At 55.6% G+C, this 12,395-nt stretch overlaps 3 protein-coding genes across 10 annotated transcripts in view; 1 reads left to right on the top strand and 2 right to left on the bottom strand.

Moving 5' to 3' along the window:
• Positions 1-249: 249 nt before the first annotated feature.
• Positions 250-2,107, bottom strand: tlnrd1 (talin rod domain containing 1). Its single transcript, XM_078944829.1, has 2 exons — positions 1,958-2,107; positions 250-1,888 (listed from the first exon to the last, which is right to left on the bottom strand). Exon 2 carries the CDS (start codon positions 1,615-1,617, stop codon positions 559-561), a length of 1,059 nt encoding a protein of 352 aa, XP_078800955.1. The 5' UTR covers positions 1,618-1,888; positions 1,958-2,107; the 3' UTR covers positions 250-558.
• A 19-nt stretch (positions 2,108-2,126) lies between these two features.
• mesd (mesoderm development LRP chaperone) lies at positions 2,127-6,884 on the top strand. Of its 3 annotated transcripts, XM_078944831.1 has the most exons (4): positions 2,127-3,665; positions 3,756-3,957; positions 4,201-4,433; positions 6,423-6,884. In XM_078944831.1, exons 2-4 carry the CDS (start codon positions 3,805-3,807, stop codon positions 6,646-6,648), a joined length of 612 nt encoding a protein of 203 aa, XP_078800957.1. In that variant the 5' UTR covers positions 2,127-3,665; positions 3,756-3,804; the 3' UTR covers positions 6,649-6,884. The 3 variants fall into 3 exon arrangements, with proteins under 3 accessions (XP_078800957.1, XP_078800956.1, XP_078800958.1); XM_078944830.1 differs by having other exon boundaries at positions 2,560-3,957; XM_078944832.1 differs by lacking the exon at positions 2,127-3,665 and having other exon boundaries at positions 3,925-4,123.
• Positions 6,885-6,980: 96 nt separating this feature from the next.
• Positions 6,981-12,395, bottom strand: part of cemip (cell migration inducing hyaluronidase 1) — an 83,769-nt gene continuing 78,354 nt past the window's right edge. For 5 of the 6 annotated variants that reach the window (XM_078944825.1, XM_078944824.1, XM_078944826.1 and 2 more), the window contains 6 exons: positions 12,107-12,292; positions 10,630-10,831; positions 9,389-9,472; positions 8,896-9,053; positions 8,302-8,402; positions 6,981-7,930 (listed from right to left, as the gene is read on the bottom strand). In XM_078944825.1, coding sequence (XP_078800951.1) covers positions 7,803-7,930; positions 8,302-8,402; positions 8,896-9,053; positions 9,389-9,472; positions 10,630-10,831; positions 12,107-12,292 — 859 coding nt within the window. In that variant the 3' untranslated portion in view covers positions 6,981-7,802. Of the gene's footprint in view, positions 7,931-8,301; positions 8,403-8,895; positions 9,054-9,330; positions 9,473-10,629; positions 10,832-12,106; positions 12,293-12,395 lie in introns of all 6 variants that reach the window. The other variant, XR_013654982.1, reaches the window with a different exon arrangement.

The following is a 12,395-nucleotide window of genomic DNA, read 5'->3' as shown; positions in this document are numbered from 1 at the left end:
CTGCACACAACTCCAGTTTTCTGTTTGCACACTTCATATTTTGCACACATTTGTTGTAGCTATTGATATATTTTTTATTTTCTATTTCATTAGCTTTTGTCTTGGCACTGCAGATGGTGATGGCTTCCGTGTCATTGTCCAATGGACAGTGAGGATAAAGGCATATCTGTCTAATGTCACGTCTAAACATGTTAACATGTGAATGTATGAATATAATAACATGTGACGTATAAAAAAGAACACACGGAGTACCAGAACAAACTAAAGCAGACTTTAATGTCAATTGGATCCAATTTTATGAAGTCCTGTGAGCAGTGGACCCGCCCCTTAGAGCAGTAGACCCCGCCCCTATGAACAGTAGGCCCCGCCCCTGTGAGCGGGGTCCGACTGAGACCTTTGGGGAGGCCGTGCACCAGCATCCATGGATCGGGGGCGTGTCAGAGACGTTCAGCGGTTTAATAAATACACGTGGATCCAGGCGTGGGATCTGCAGGCACACACGCGCTCACACCACACACACTGAAGGGTCCCAAACTGAACCCTGGTTCTGATCCGGCCCTACATCCCAACGTGCACGCCGACAGGGGGCAGCGTCCTGGGGGAGGAGCGCTCCCTTAGCGCCTGCGTGAGCAGCGTGCAGCCGGTGGACACGGCGCAGGCCGAGCTGCGCAGGCGCTCGCGGTACTCGGACATCCTGGCGCTGCTGTCGGGGTGCTGGGCCACGTCCCTGAGGCCTTGGGTGAGCAACACGCAGGCGGAAACTACGCTCATGGCTCCGCCCAGCACCGCCGTCTGCACCGCCTTCCCCTCCGCAGACAGGCTGGCGGCTCGGCCCAAGAACTGCGGCTCGGTGGCGAAGCCCACCAGGGCGGCGACGGCCTGCACCAGAGCGGCGCTGAAGAGCACGCAGCGGCTGCGGCTCAGCTCGCTGGGCTGGCTCTTCACCTCGCGCACGCACGCCAGAAAGGCGGTCCCGCTCATGCTCATGCTCTTCACGCTCAGCTTGAACTGCTCCTTGGCGAAGCGGTCCCGAGAGCGCTCGCTGGCCAGCGAGGAGGCGTCGGTCAGCGTCTTCAGGTTGGCGGAGATGTTCTGGGACAGCTCCAGCAGCAGCGGCGGCGTCAGGTCCGGCAGGGCGGTGACCCGCAGCACGCCGCAGCTGCGCTCCACCTCGTGCTGGCATCGCGTCACCTTGTAGCGATCCACCAAACCGGGCAGACAGGGCTGGGAGCCGGCGCTCTCCACAGCCGCCAGGTAGGCGGCGTGGGCGGAGCACTCCGTCAGAGACACCACCAGGTCGGCCATCTCCAGGAGGCGGTCCCCCACCTCCGTGAAGCGGCCCATGTTCAGCTGGCTCTGGATGTCGTGGGTCAGGATGGACAGCTCCTTGGTCCTGGCGATGACCGTGTCCCGGCATTGGTCGAAGGTGTCGGCCAGCGGCACGCCGTCGGACGCCATGACCGGCCGCGTCTCGCTGGACAGGAGGAGGAGGTCGGCCACCAGCTGCATCTTCCCCTTACACGCGTCGCAGACGGACGACAGGCGCTTCCTGTGCTGCAGGCTGCTGCCGGGCGAGCCGCCTGACCCCTCGCCAGCCGGCGTGCCCGCGCTCGCCATCGAGTCTGGAGGGGGGCGGGGCTTCAGTTTCAGACGTTCCTCAAAGTCCTGCGCTGCAGCATGGGTCCTGATGACCTTCAGTCTGACATCATCAGCTGTGCGTCACACGTGAAGTTAGCCGCTGGGAGGAGTCACGCTGCATCCCTGCAGCCACGCGGGACACGCCCACAGCCCTGAGGTTTGTCTGAGGCGCTACGCGGTCAGCGAAGGAAGAGGGAGGAGCTCCGGCAGAGGTCACAGGTCACGGCTGCTCCTCCGAGGATCCACAAACCTGCAACCAGACAGAGCTGGGTCAGAGTCAGGCCGCCCCCTCACCCACACACCTGTGGCCTCGGCTCACCTGTTCCTGCGGGACGGGGGTCACGCCAAGCTGCCCACGAGGTCTGCTGCTAGCGGGAGTCCGGCTCCTGAAGCTCCCCTCCAGGCCAGACAAGGACCGACAGCCGGGGAGGGGGGCAGCACCATCCTTTCTTCAACCCCACAGAGGTCAGAGGTCAGAGATCCGCCTCAGTCCGCTCGGACCCGCTGCCCTGCGCCAGACGGACAAGCTAGCTACTGCTCCGGCATCGTCCTGCTCCGCGCCTCGGTTCGGAACCGGAACCCGCCCGGCTCTGCTGGCTTCTCACATTCATGCAGAACCTCCACGCGGTTCGAACCGCCTCCTGGTTCGGGGAGGGAATCCCGCTCCTCCCGCAAATTCCAGCGGTGCGGCGCGTTCGCGGTGGGAGTATGAGGAAGCGGGGAGGGTGTGGTCCACCGAGCCACCGGCAGCGTTACGGAGAGCGAGGCGGTAAAACGTCGCTGGCGCTAAGCCCCGCCCCCTTTACCGGGACACAGCTACGGCCTCGCGCTGCTGCGGTCAGAAAATCCGTTCTAGGTTCTCCGGGGGCCCAGAACTCCTGACGGTCCCCGACCGGTGTTCATGGATCGCCGCGCTGCCAGGAGACGCCTCCGGGGCGGAGCTTCCGCTGCTAGCTTAGCCTGTGAAAGGAGCCGGAAGCTGCGTCTTTTCGAAATAAAAGCCCGGTTGTGGTGAAGGTTTGACGTGTCCGTCCACTGGTCCGAGTCTGAGTGATCAACGGACTCATTCCAGATTCGGGTTCTGATCCGGTCACAATAGGAATTAAAGGGAACAACTAACTACAGGCCAATGTCAAATATTTGTGTTTCATCCAGAATTGCCTTCAGGCTGTGACAGTTGTAAGAGTTCCTTTGCTCTAAGAATATTCTCTCTAAATTTCTGTCGGGTTTTAGAAAAAAGCCCAGTGCACCGCTATAATTGATAAAATAACTGTACTGTGTCTCAATTTTTATTGATTTGTCCAAAGCTTTTGAGACCGTTGACCATAAAAAGCAGATTATTCAGCCTTGTATTGTCAGAGATGCAGTTGCGTGGTTCTCAAATAACCTGAATAACAGGACCCAATGCATCAAACATGAAGGTCTCTGTTCTGAAATTGTTACTGTCCACAGGGGGGTGCCACGGGGCTCAGTTCTGGGCCCCCGACTATTTATGTTGTACATCAATGACTGGGGTCAAAATGTCTCTGATGTTAATCTGCATTATTATGCTGATGACAGTTATTTATTGGTATGGATCATATCTAGCTCAGGCGATTGAAACCCTGCAGAAAGCTTTTGTTGCAGAACAGCACTCACTTATGTAGTTAAAATTAGTTCTCAATGCTGACACGGCTAAGCTAATGTTGTTCATAAACTCAAAGAAGGTCCCTGAAACAATTCCAATGGTGTCCACCTTGGATGGAATTGTCATAGAGGTGGTTCATGAGTACCTTGGTGTCTGGATTGATGACTCCCTCACCTTTAAACCTCACATAGAAACACATGTAAAAAACAACTTAAACTTGGGTTTTTCTTGTAATAAGTTTTTTTTAAAGTAAAAACTGTCTTGTTGCTGCAGGTTTTTTATCTGTGCTGGATTATAGGATATATATATTATAGGATATAGGTACACTTTGATTTACCAGGCCTTTTAGAGGCGGAGTCTCTTTCCCACCGGTGTCCTGGAGTGAAAGAAATCCATACAGGTGTGAACGGCTCATCAGCAGAAACCTTCGTTTCTTTGCCTTTATTTTGAAATCCCCAGCGGGGCATCTTCCCCCGTTCTTCCTTTGTAGGTCTCGTGACGGTAAACTTTCAGCCAATCACAGCGTTCCATCTGTAACCATGGCGGCCGGCGGCTGGCGGTGGCATTCGCGGCTTGTGCTGTGCGCGTGTTTGCTGAGTGTTTGGTCGGCACGCGGCGGGGAGAACCCGAAGAAGAAGGACATCAGGGACTACAATGACGCGGACATGGCGCGGTTATTGGAGCAGTGGGAGGTGAGGTCACGGCTGGAGGCGCGCGCTCACCGGAAAACGCGGCTGGTGTTCTGTGAATGGATGCAGGGAGACCGGAGCTGCTTTCCACCGATTCGCAATGCGGTCATGTGACCAAACCCGGAAGATAAACACAGCAACACGGGTGTTTAAAGGAAGGCGTGTGCGCGTGGGTGCTTGTGTCTGTGCGTGTGTGGCTCCCACCTCCCTAGGCTTCTCAGCATCTCCCCCCTGCTTGTTTTTCAGGAGGACGATGACATCGAAGAGGGCGACCTGCCGGAGCACAGACGGCCGCCCCCCCCAGTCGACTTCTCCAAGGTGGACCCCTCCAAGCCGGAGGAGCTCCTGAAGATGTCCAAGAAGGGCCGGACGCTGATGGTGTTCGCCACCGTGTCCGGAGACCCCACGGAGAAGGAGACGGAGGAGATCACGGGGCTGTGGCAGGGCAGCCTGTTCAACGCCAACTTTGACCTTCAGAGGTAGGCCTTCAGGGAGGGGGGGTCATGGTGTGAAGGCTGTGCCCCCAGGGGGAGGCCTTCAGGGAGGGGGGGGGTCATGGTGTGAAGGCTGTGCCCCCAGGGGGAGGCCTTCAGGGAGGGGGGGTCATGGTGTGAAGGCCGTGCCCCCAGGGGGAGGCCTTCAGGGAGGGGGGGTCATTGTACGAAGGCTGTGCCCCCAGGGGGAGGCCTTCAGGGAGGGGGGGTCATGGTGTGAAGGCCGTGCCCCCAGGGGGAGGCCTTCAGGGAGGGGGGGTCATTGTACGAAGGCTGTGCCTGCAGGGGGAGGCCTTCAGGGAGGGGGGGTCATGGTGTGAAGGCTGTGCCCCCAGGGGGAGGCCTTCAGGGAGGGGGGGTCATGGTATGAAGGCTGTGCCCGCAGGGGGAGGCCTTCAGGGAGGGGGGGTCATGGTACGAAGGCTGTGCCCCCAGGGGGAGGCCTTCAGGGAGGGGGGGTCATGGTATGAAGGCTGTGCCCCCAGGGGGAGGCCTTCAGGGAGGGGGGGTCATGGTGTGAAGGCTGTGCCCGCAGGGGGAGGCCTTCAGGGAGGGGGGGTCATGGTGTGAAGGCGTTGCCCGCAGGGGGAGGCCTTCAGGGAGGGGGGGTCATGGTACGAAGGCTGTGCCTGCAGGGGGAGGCCTTCAGGGAGGGGGGGTCATGGTATGAAGGCTGTGCCCCCAGGGGGAGGCCTTCAGGGAGGGGGGGGGTCATGGTGTGAAGGCTGTGCCCCCAGGGGGAGGCCTTCAGGGAGGGGGGGTCATGGTGTGAAGGCTGTGCCCCCAGGGGGAGGCCTTCAGGGAGGGGGGGGTCATGGTATGAAGGCTGTGCCCCCAGGGGGAGGCCTTCAGGGAGGGGGGGTCATGGTATGAAGGCTGTGCCCCCAGGGGGAGGCCTTCAGGGAGGGGGGGGGTCATGGTGTGAAGGCTGTGCCCCCAGGGGGAGGCCTTCAGGGAGGGGGGGTCATGGTGTGAAGGCTGTGCCCCCAGGGGGAGGCCTTCAGGGAGGGGGGGGTCATGGTATGAAGGCTGTGCCCCCAGGGGGAGGCCTTCAGGGAGGGGGGGTCATGGTGTGAAGGCTGTGCCCCCAGGGGGAGGCCTTCAGGGAGGGGGGGTCGTGGTGTGAAGGCTGTGCCCGCAGGGGGAGGCCTTCAGGGAGGGGGGGTCGTGGTATGAAGGCTGTGCCCCCAGGGGAGGCCTTCAGGGAGGGGGGGTCGTGGTGTGAAGGCTGTGCCCCCAGGGGGAGGCCTTCAGGGAGGGGGGGTCGTGGTGTGAAGGCTGTGCCCGCAGGGGGAGGCCTTCAGGGAGGGGGGGTCGTGGTGTGAAGGCTGTGCCCGCAGGGGGAGGCCTTCAGGGAGGGGGGCACATTGTATGAAGGCTGTGCCCCCAGGGGGAGGCTTTCAGGGAGGGGGGTCATGGTGTGAAGGCTGTGCCCGCAGGGGGAGGCCTTCAGGGAGGGGGGGTCGTGGTGTGAAGGCTGTGCCCGCAGGGGGGGGCCTTCAGGGAGGGGGGGTCATGGTATGAAGGCTGTGCCCCCAGGGGGAGGCCTTTAGGGAGGGGGGCAAATGATATGAAGGCTGTGCCTGCAGGGGGAGGCCTTCAGGGAGGGGGGGTCATGGTATGAAGGCTGTGCCCGCAGGGGGGGGGCTTCAGGGAGGGGGGGTCATGGTATGAAGGCTGTGCCCCCAGGGGGAGGCCTTTAGGGAGGGGGGCAAACTATATGAAGGCTGTGCCCGCAGGGGGAGGCTTTCAGGGAGGGGGGGTCGTGGTGTGACGGCTCTGCCCCCACGGGGAGGCCTTCAGGGAGGGGGGGTCATGGTGTGAAGGCTGTGTGTGTCTCCCTCCTCTTTGAGCAGCCAGGGGGCGCCACTGCATTCAGTACAAAGGATCCAGCTTGAAGGAGGACCAATGGCGCGGCGTAATGCACCAGAAGACCCCGCTTCCGTGAAAACTGACCCTCTGTCTCTTCCCCAGGTTTGTGGTCGGCTCCAACCGGGTGATCTTCATGTTGAGGGACGGCAGCCTGGCCTGGGAGGTCAAGGACTTTCTAGTGGGCCAGGATCGGTGCGCCGACGTCACAGTGGAGGGTCAGGTGTTTCCAGGGAGGGCTGCTGGGGGGGGGCAGCCTGAACAGGTGAAGCAGAACCAAGTGAAAAAAGGCAACAAGAAGGACGCCAACCGGGCCAAGCAGGAGCTCTGAAGAGGTGTCATGCTCCCCCCCACCTGCCGGGTCCAGTGATTCCTTCTGCTGGACCCATCAGTGCTCAGAGCCACAACTCTTTCAGTTCCTATGCCAAAATGTAGAATTAGGATTTGGTGGGGGCGTTCTGCAGAACCCGGTTCATTCTGGTTCTTTATGGACCTTTTGGTTCTCCAAGGAGGGACGTTCAGTTTGTTTCACCGTCTGAAACTTAAATAAATCATTTTGTACCTCCAGTTGTGTTCTCATTATTGGATCAGTCACCGGGCCAATCAGAAGCTTTGATTCCAATCTGAACCCTACCCCTGCCAGCAAACAGACCAATCAGAAGCTTTGATCACAAACAGTTTATTGTGTTTTCTGGAGAATACACATCACAATAACAGAGCGTAAATGCAGACCCTCAGAATAAAGCGGTTCTGATGTTCTGACTTGACAGGTTAAGGTGTGACCTCTCCCACTCCTGTGGAGGGCGGGGCATTGAATGGCGTTAAAACTCTGAACACAGGGTTTCCTGGAACAGAATCATAGAAGAACCAGAACTCGGATTGTTCTAACACCAGCATGGAGCGAACCGGACCTGCCTGAAATAAGTCAGACTGATCCACTTCAGTGACTTAAGACATTCATGCAAACAGTCTGTCATGTTTTTGGTACCGTCCCTGCAGCAGACTGTACAGGTTTACCAGCTGGTCCCTTGAAGCCTGGATGTTTCTGTTTGGAGCTCAGTCCATGTCCTGTCCTGAACCTTCAACCATGAAGAGGAGTACAGAGGTGACCGTACCGGTTCTGCCCCTCATTAACATCCCTGTCCCTCAGAACCCCACCACACCCGTCCAAACAGCCTGAGTGGTTCCAAACATGAAGCTTTTCATGAAACTCAGAACCCTGGTGCCCCCCGGTGTCAGGGTAACCATCAGAGGCATGTCACGCCCCCTCAGACGACCACCTTTCTTCAAGTATCCCCTCTGAGCTCCAAGGACCGTCAGGAGGGGGGTGGGTGCGATGGGAACGAGGTCATCCACCAGAAGCACGGGACCATGAGGTTCTGGACCAACCACCTGGAGAACCAGGAGGTCAAATTCCTGCAGTTTACTGAAGGACTTTTGGGGAGGGGGTGGGGGTGTAGCTCCTCATTGCTCCCAACACCTCGTTCAAAGCTTCATCTTGGGGACAACAGGAAAAGGTACGACCTGATGGATCTTGGCACGGTCACTGTCCAACTCCAGTCGGACCCAGTCAGGCCGGAACAAGCCCTTGAAGCCAACCAAAGCCAGCTTGTCTGCAGAAAGCCCAAACCCCGTGTTACCGGACCCCTCCTGCTACAAAACCATCAGCATTCAACGGGTCCCAAAGAGGATGCAGCCGCGAAAACGGCGCTTCCGTTACCCTTGTGCTATCCTAGGCACTTTAACGTTGGGAGTGGGGTCATCTAGACCCACTAGACAGTGCTCTGAACCTTTTTTCTTCAATGATTTGTGATCTTCACTGGTGTCCATGGATTACGTGAAATCTTTCCACCTTTAACCACCTTTGTCATGGTAGGGGGAACACGTCAATGGAAGGGGGGGGTGATCTAAGATAGCACAAGGGCTAAAAGAATAACACAGCAACAGGTTCTTCTACGGTTCTGCAAGCACAACTATGGGTTACCTTTTAACTTGATGCTTTTGTTCACCCCCAGCCTCTCCAGAACCTTAGTCCAGCCCCCTCTGGTTCCCAGGTGGCCTTTAGATGTCATGAGAACAATGGAGCTGAAAAAAGAGAGAGGATGGAGGGTTTAGGGACCCCTCAACACCCCACTTCAACCAAATCTGGCCCCAGAGTTTGGTTGGTGTGTTTGTTGTGATAGCACCCTTCTATGCTTGGGTACAGAGCACCGTGTCTGGTCCAGAGCTGCATTCTGAGAACCCCATGGCGCCTGCTGCGATCCATAAACGTACTGATAATCCAAAGCTCTGACAGCAGTTCCATGAAACCACAACGCTAAGCCCTTAAGACAGACCATGGAGGAAAATGCAGAACACTCTCTCCAGAAAACTACTTTTTATTCAGAGCCATCGAGTCCTTCTTTCATTTTTCGTGGACAGTAAGCCAAAGAAGAAGAGGCCACACTTCCCTGTACAAGCTCAGTGTTCTGGTGGTACAGTGTCTGTCTACTGTATGGGAGAATCTGTGCTGTGTACTGTTTTGAGTGCTGGATCGGTACCGACTCACTGCTGTGGACAGATGTTTTTAGCAGCTTACCGGTCTTTTAGCCCGTCTATGTACTTCTCCAGCTGGGCAGGCACGCCCTGTAGGAGGGAGGTGCTGAAGCCTCGGCTCCCAACCACGCTTCCATTGTGCCCATCAATCACTGTCACCTGGATTCCATCTTCTAGCTGGTAGAACTTCCTGCCGCTTACCTGACAACAAAGGCAGCCAATCAGAGGAGCGTTGTTTGCTGTGGCTGCTCAGGTGAACATGTGTGATGTTTGAGATTTTTTGCCTCAGCATCAACAGAAAGAGAACCAGATCCGCTTCTCTAAGGACAGCAAGAAGAAAGACCTTTACAAACCGGAAGATCCAGACCAGGATCCAGATCGCCCAGTAAAAGGGTTCAGAGGAGTTTTAGCCTGGCCTGCTGTTTGAGCATCTCTTTGACCCCAAACTCCCCAAACATTGTCTGTGTTCGGGGCTTACCCTTTGGGGGGTTAAACTCGTACTGCAACCCCTCCTCCAATCTTGCCTGTTCTTGTACCTCTGTAAAGGAGAAATCCTCTTTTATGTGGAAGAACCGAGTGGTGTAGGACTCCAGCCGGACCTCCAGGAAGTGTTCTGATAGCTGTTAAGAAAACAGACGTAGACAAACCATGAAGACACGCAGACAGACAGACGTAGACAGACAAACGCAGACGGACAGATGCAGACGGACAGACGTAGATGGACAGACGTAGACAGACAAACGCAGACGGGAAGATGCAGACAGACAGACGTAGACAGACAAACGCAGACGGACAGATGCAGACGGACAGACGTAGACAGACAAACGCAGACGGACAGATGCAGACGGACAGACGTAGACAGACAAACGCAGATGGACAGACGTAGACAGACAGACGTAGACAGACAAACGCAGACAGGCAGATGCAGACGGACAGACGTAGACAGACAAACGCAGACGGACAGATGCAGACGGGCAGATGCAGACGGACAGACGTAGACAGACAAACGCAGACGGGCAGATGCAGACGAACAGACGTAGAGAGACAAACGCAGACGGACAGATGCAGACGGGCAGATGCAGATGGGCAGATGTAGACAGACAAACGCAGACGGACAGATGCAGACAGACAGACGTAGACAGACAAACGCAGACGGACAGATGCAGACGGACAGACGTAGACAGACAAACGCAGACGGACAGACGTAGACAGACAAACGCAGACGGGCAGATGCAGACGGACAGACGTAGACAGACAAACGCAGACGGACAGATGCAGACGGGCAGATGCAGACGGACAGACATAGACAGACAAACGCAGACGGGCAGATGCAGACGGACAGACGTAGACAGACAAACGCAGACGGACAGATGCAGACGGACAGATGCAGACGGGCAGATGCAGACGGACAGACGTAGACAGACAAACGCATACGGGCAGATGCAGACGGACAGACGTAGACAGACAAACGCAGACGGACAGATGCAGACGGGCAGATGCAGACGGACAGACGTAGACAGACAAACGCAGACGGGCAGATGCAGACGGACAAACGTAGACAGACAAACGCAGACGGACAGATGCAGACGGACAGACGTAGACAGACAAACGCAGACGGACAGACGTAGACAGACAAACGCAGACGGACAAATGCAGACGGACAGACGTAGACAGACAAACGCAGACGGGCAGATGCAGACGGACAGACGTAGACAGACAAACGCAGACAGACAGATGCAGATGGGCAGATGCAGACGGGCAGATGCCTGCAGCTTACCATGCTGTTACTCTTCTTCTTGGGCATTGGAACATCCACCACGGGCAGCTTGGAGTGTCTGGGGTAAGCCCGACTCATGCAGTTGCTGGGGGGACTTTTGTCCGGGATGACAGCTGTGATCTTGATCCTCTCACAACCTTTGACAGAACAGAAGGCAAACTTCTCCCTGCTGCTGTGGGCCTTCACCTTAAGGAAGAGCAGACTGCAGAGCACCACGCACACATGCACACACACACACATGTACGCACACAGATCCACCCATGCACGCACACATGCACACACACACACATGTACGCACACAGATCCACCCATGCACGCACACATGCACACACACACACATGTATGCACACATACATGCACACACACGTGCACGCACACATGCACACACACACACACACATGTACGCACACAGATCAACCCATGCACGCACACATGTATGCACACATACATGCACACACACGTGCACGCACACATGCACACACACACGTATGCACACATACATGCACACACACGTGCACGCACACATGCACACACGCGCGCGCACACACACACGCACACACACACGAATGCAGTTTAATAAATATGAATCTTTAGTTCTGTAATATACTGCAAAAGTATCAGAAAATAAATCAATAGCAACAAACCAGTTCTTTATTTTGAAAAAGTTTAAGCAATAATACCAAAACCAAAATATTACAAAATTGTCACCCAGTGTGCTGCCTTATGATAAAAATTATGAAACGGAATTGTCTTATTTATGCGTCAACTATTTGTTTGATTCCCTCCAGTTTGTTATGGTCTCTTCCAGACTTTTACTCTGAAGGATCAGCTCAGGGTCCATGTTATTTATATTGTTATTAGTTATGTTCATTCATAATAGCAGTTATTTATGACCAGAAAAGCATAATCAGAATAATCATTTCTTGCTTCATGACATTAAACTACATCTTTAGGGTCAAGGCCAACTGTCAGAGGAAGAGGAAATAGATGAAAGGGCCGGAGGCGCTGACATTTTAGGTCTGACTTTAAACTATTAATGGAAAAGAGTGTATTTGTTTATACAGCGTTTACTCTTCTACCTTCATTTGGGCCCTAGGTGCTCTATAGTCCCACTAACCCTTCACACACCGTCCTGCCCAGGACCACTTTGACACACGGGCAGGAAAAGCGGGAGAATCTGTCACTTTTCAATCAGTGGTTGACCACTGCACCTCTGCGCCACAACTGCTCCATAATATGACCCGTAGGGAAAAGGTCAAACTGTCAAAATCCGTTGCTGTTGTTTACAACCCAGATTGAAGGACATCCAGTGTTTATTTGCAGTTTATAGGAATCAATGCTGCTGTTTTTGCAGAGACTCTGATGAAGAACAGATCCAACTGAAAAAAGAGCTCATAGAATAGAAAGTGAACATGACTGCTAACGCTAACTAATGTTTGTCTGTTTACTAGGTGGGTGGGGGGTGTGCGGCTCTGACCTGGTCTCTTCCTCCCAGTAGTAGTACCCTCTGGAGGGACGGGAACGCTCCAGCTTCTCACTTTGATTGGTCCGGAAGAAGACGCCGGTTTTGTGCGTCTGCTTGCTGAGGCGGTCGTGGACGTCGGAGATGATTGTGAAGGTGGTGCCGGGGGGGTAGCAGATGCCCAAACTGATCCAGTCGTTCCTGAGAGACACACAAGTACGAGTCTCACCCTCTTCATCAGAGACACTGCAGGTCCGACCCGGATCCTGTTTCCAGGAGTGTCTGGCGCTGGTCAGGAGCCACA

This window comes from Oryzias latipes, chromosome 3 (genome assembly GCF_053564925.1).
Source record: "Oryzias latipes strain Hd-rR chromosome 3, Olatipes_Hd-rR_3.1".
Taxonomy (NCBI): Eukaryota; Metazoa; Chordata; class Actinopteri; order Beloniformes; family Adrianichthyidae; genus Oryzias; species Oryzias latipes.
This window is presented reverse-complemented; position numbering and strand designations above follow the sequence as displayed.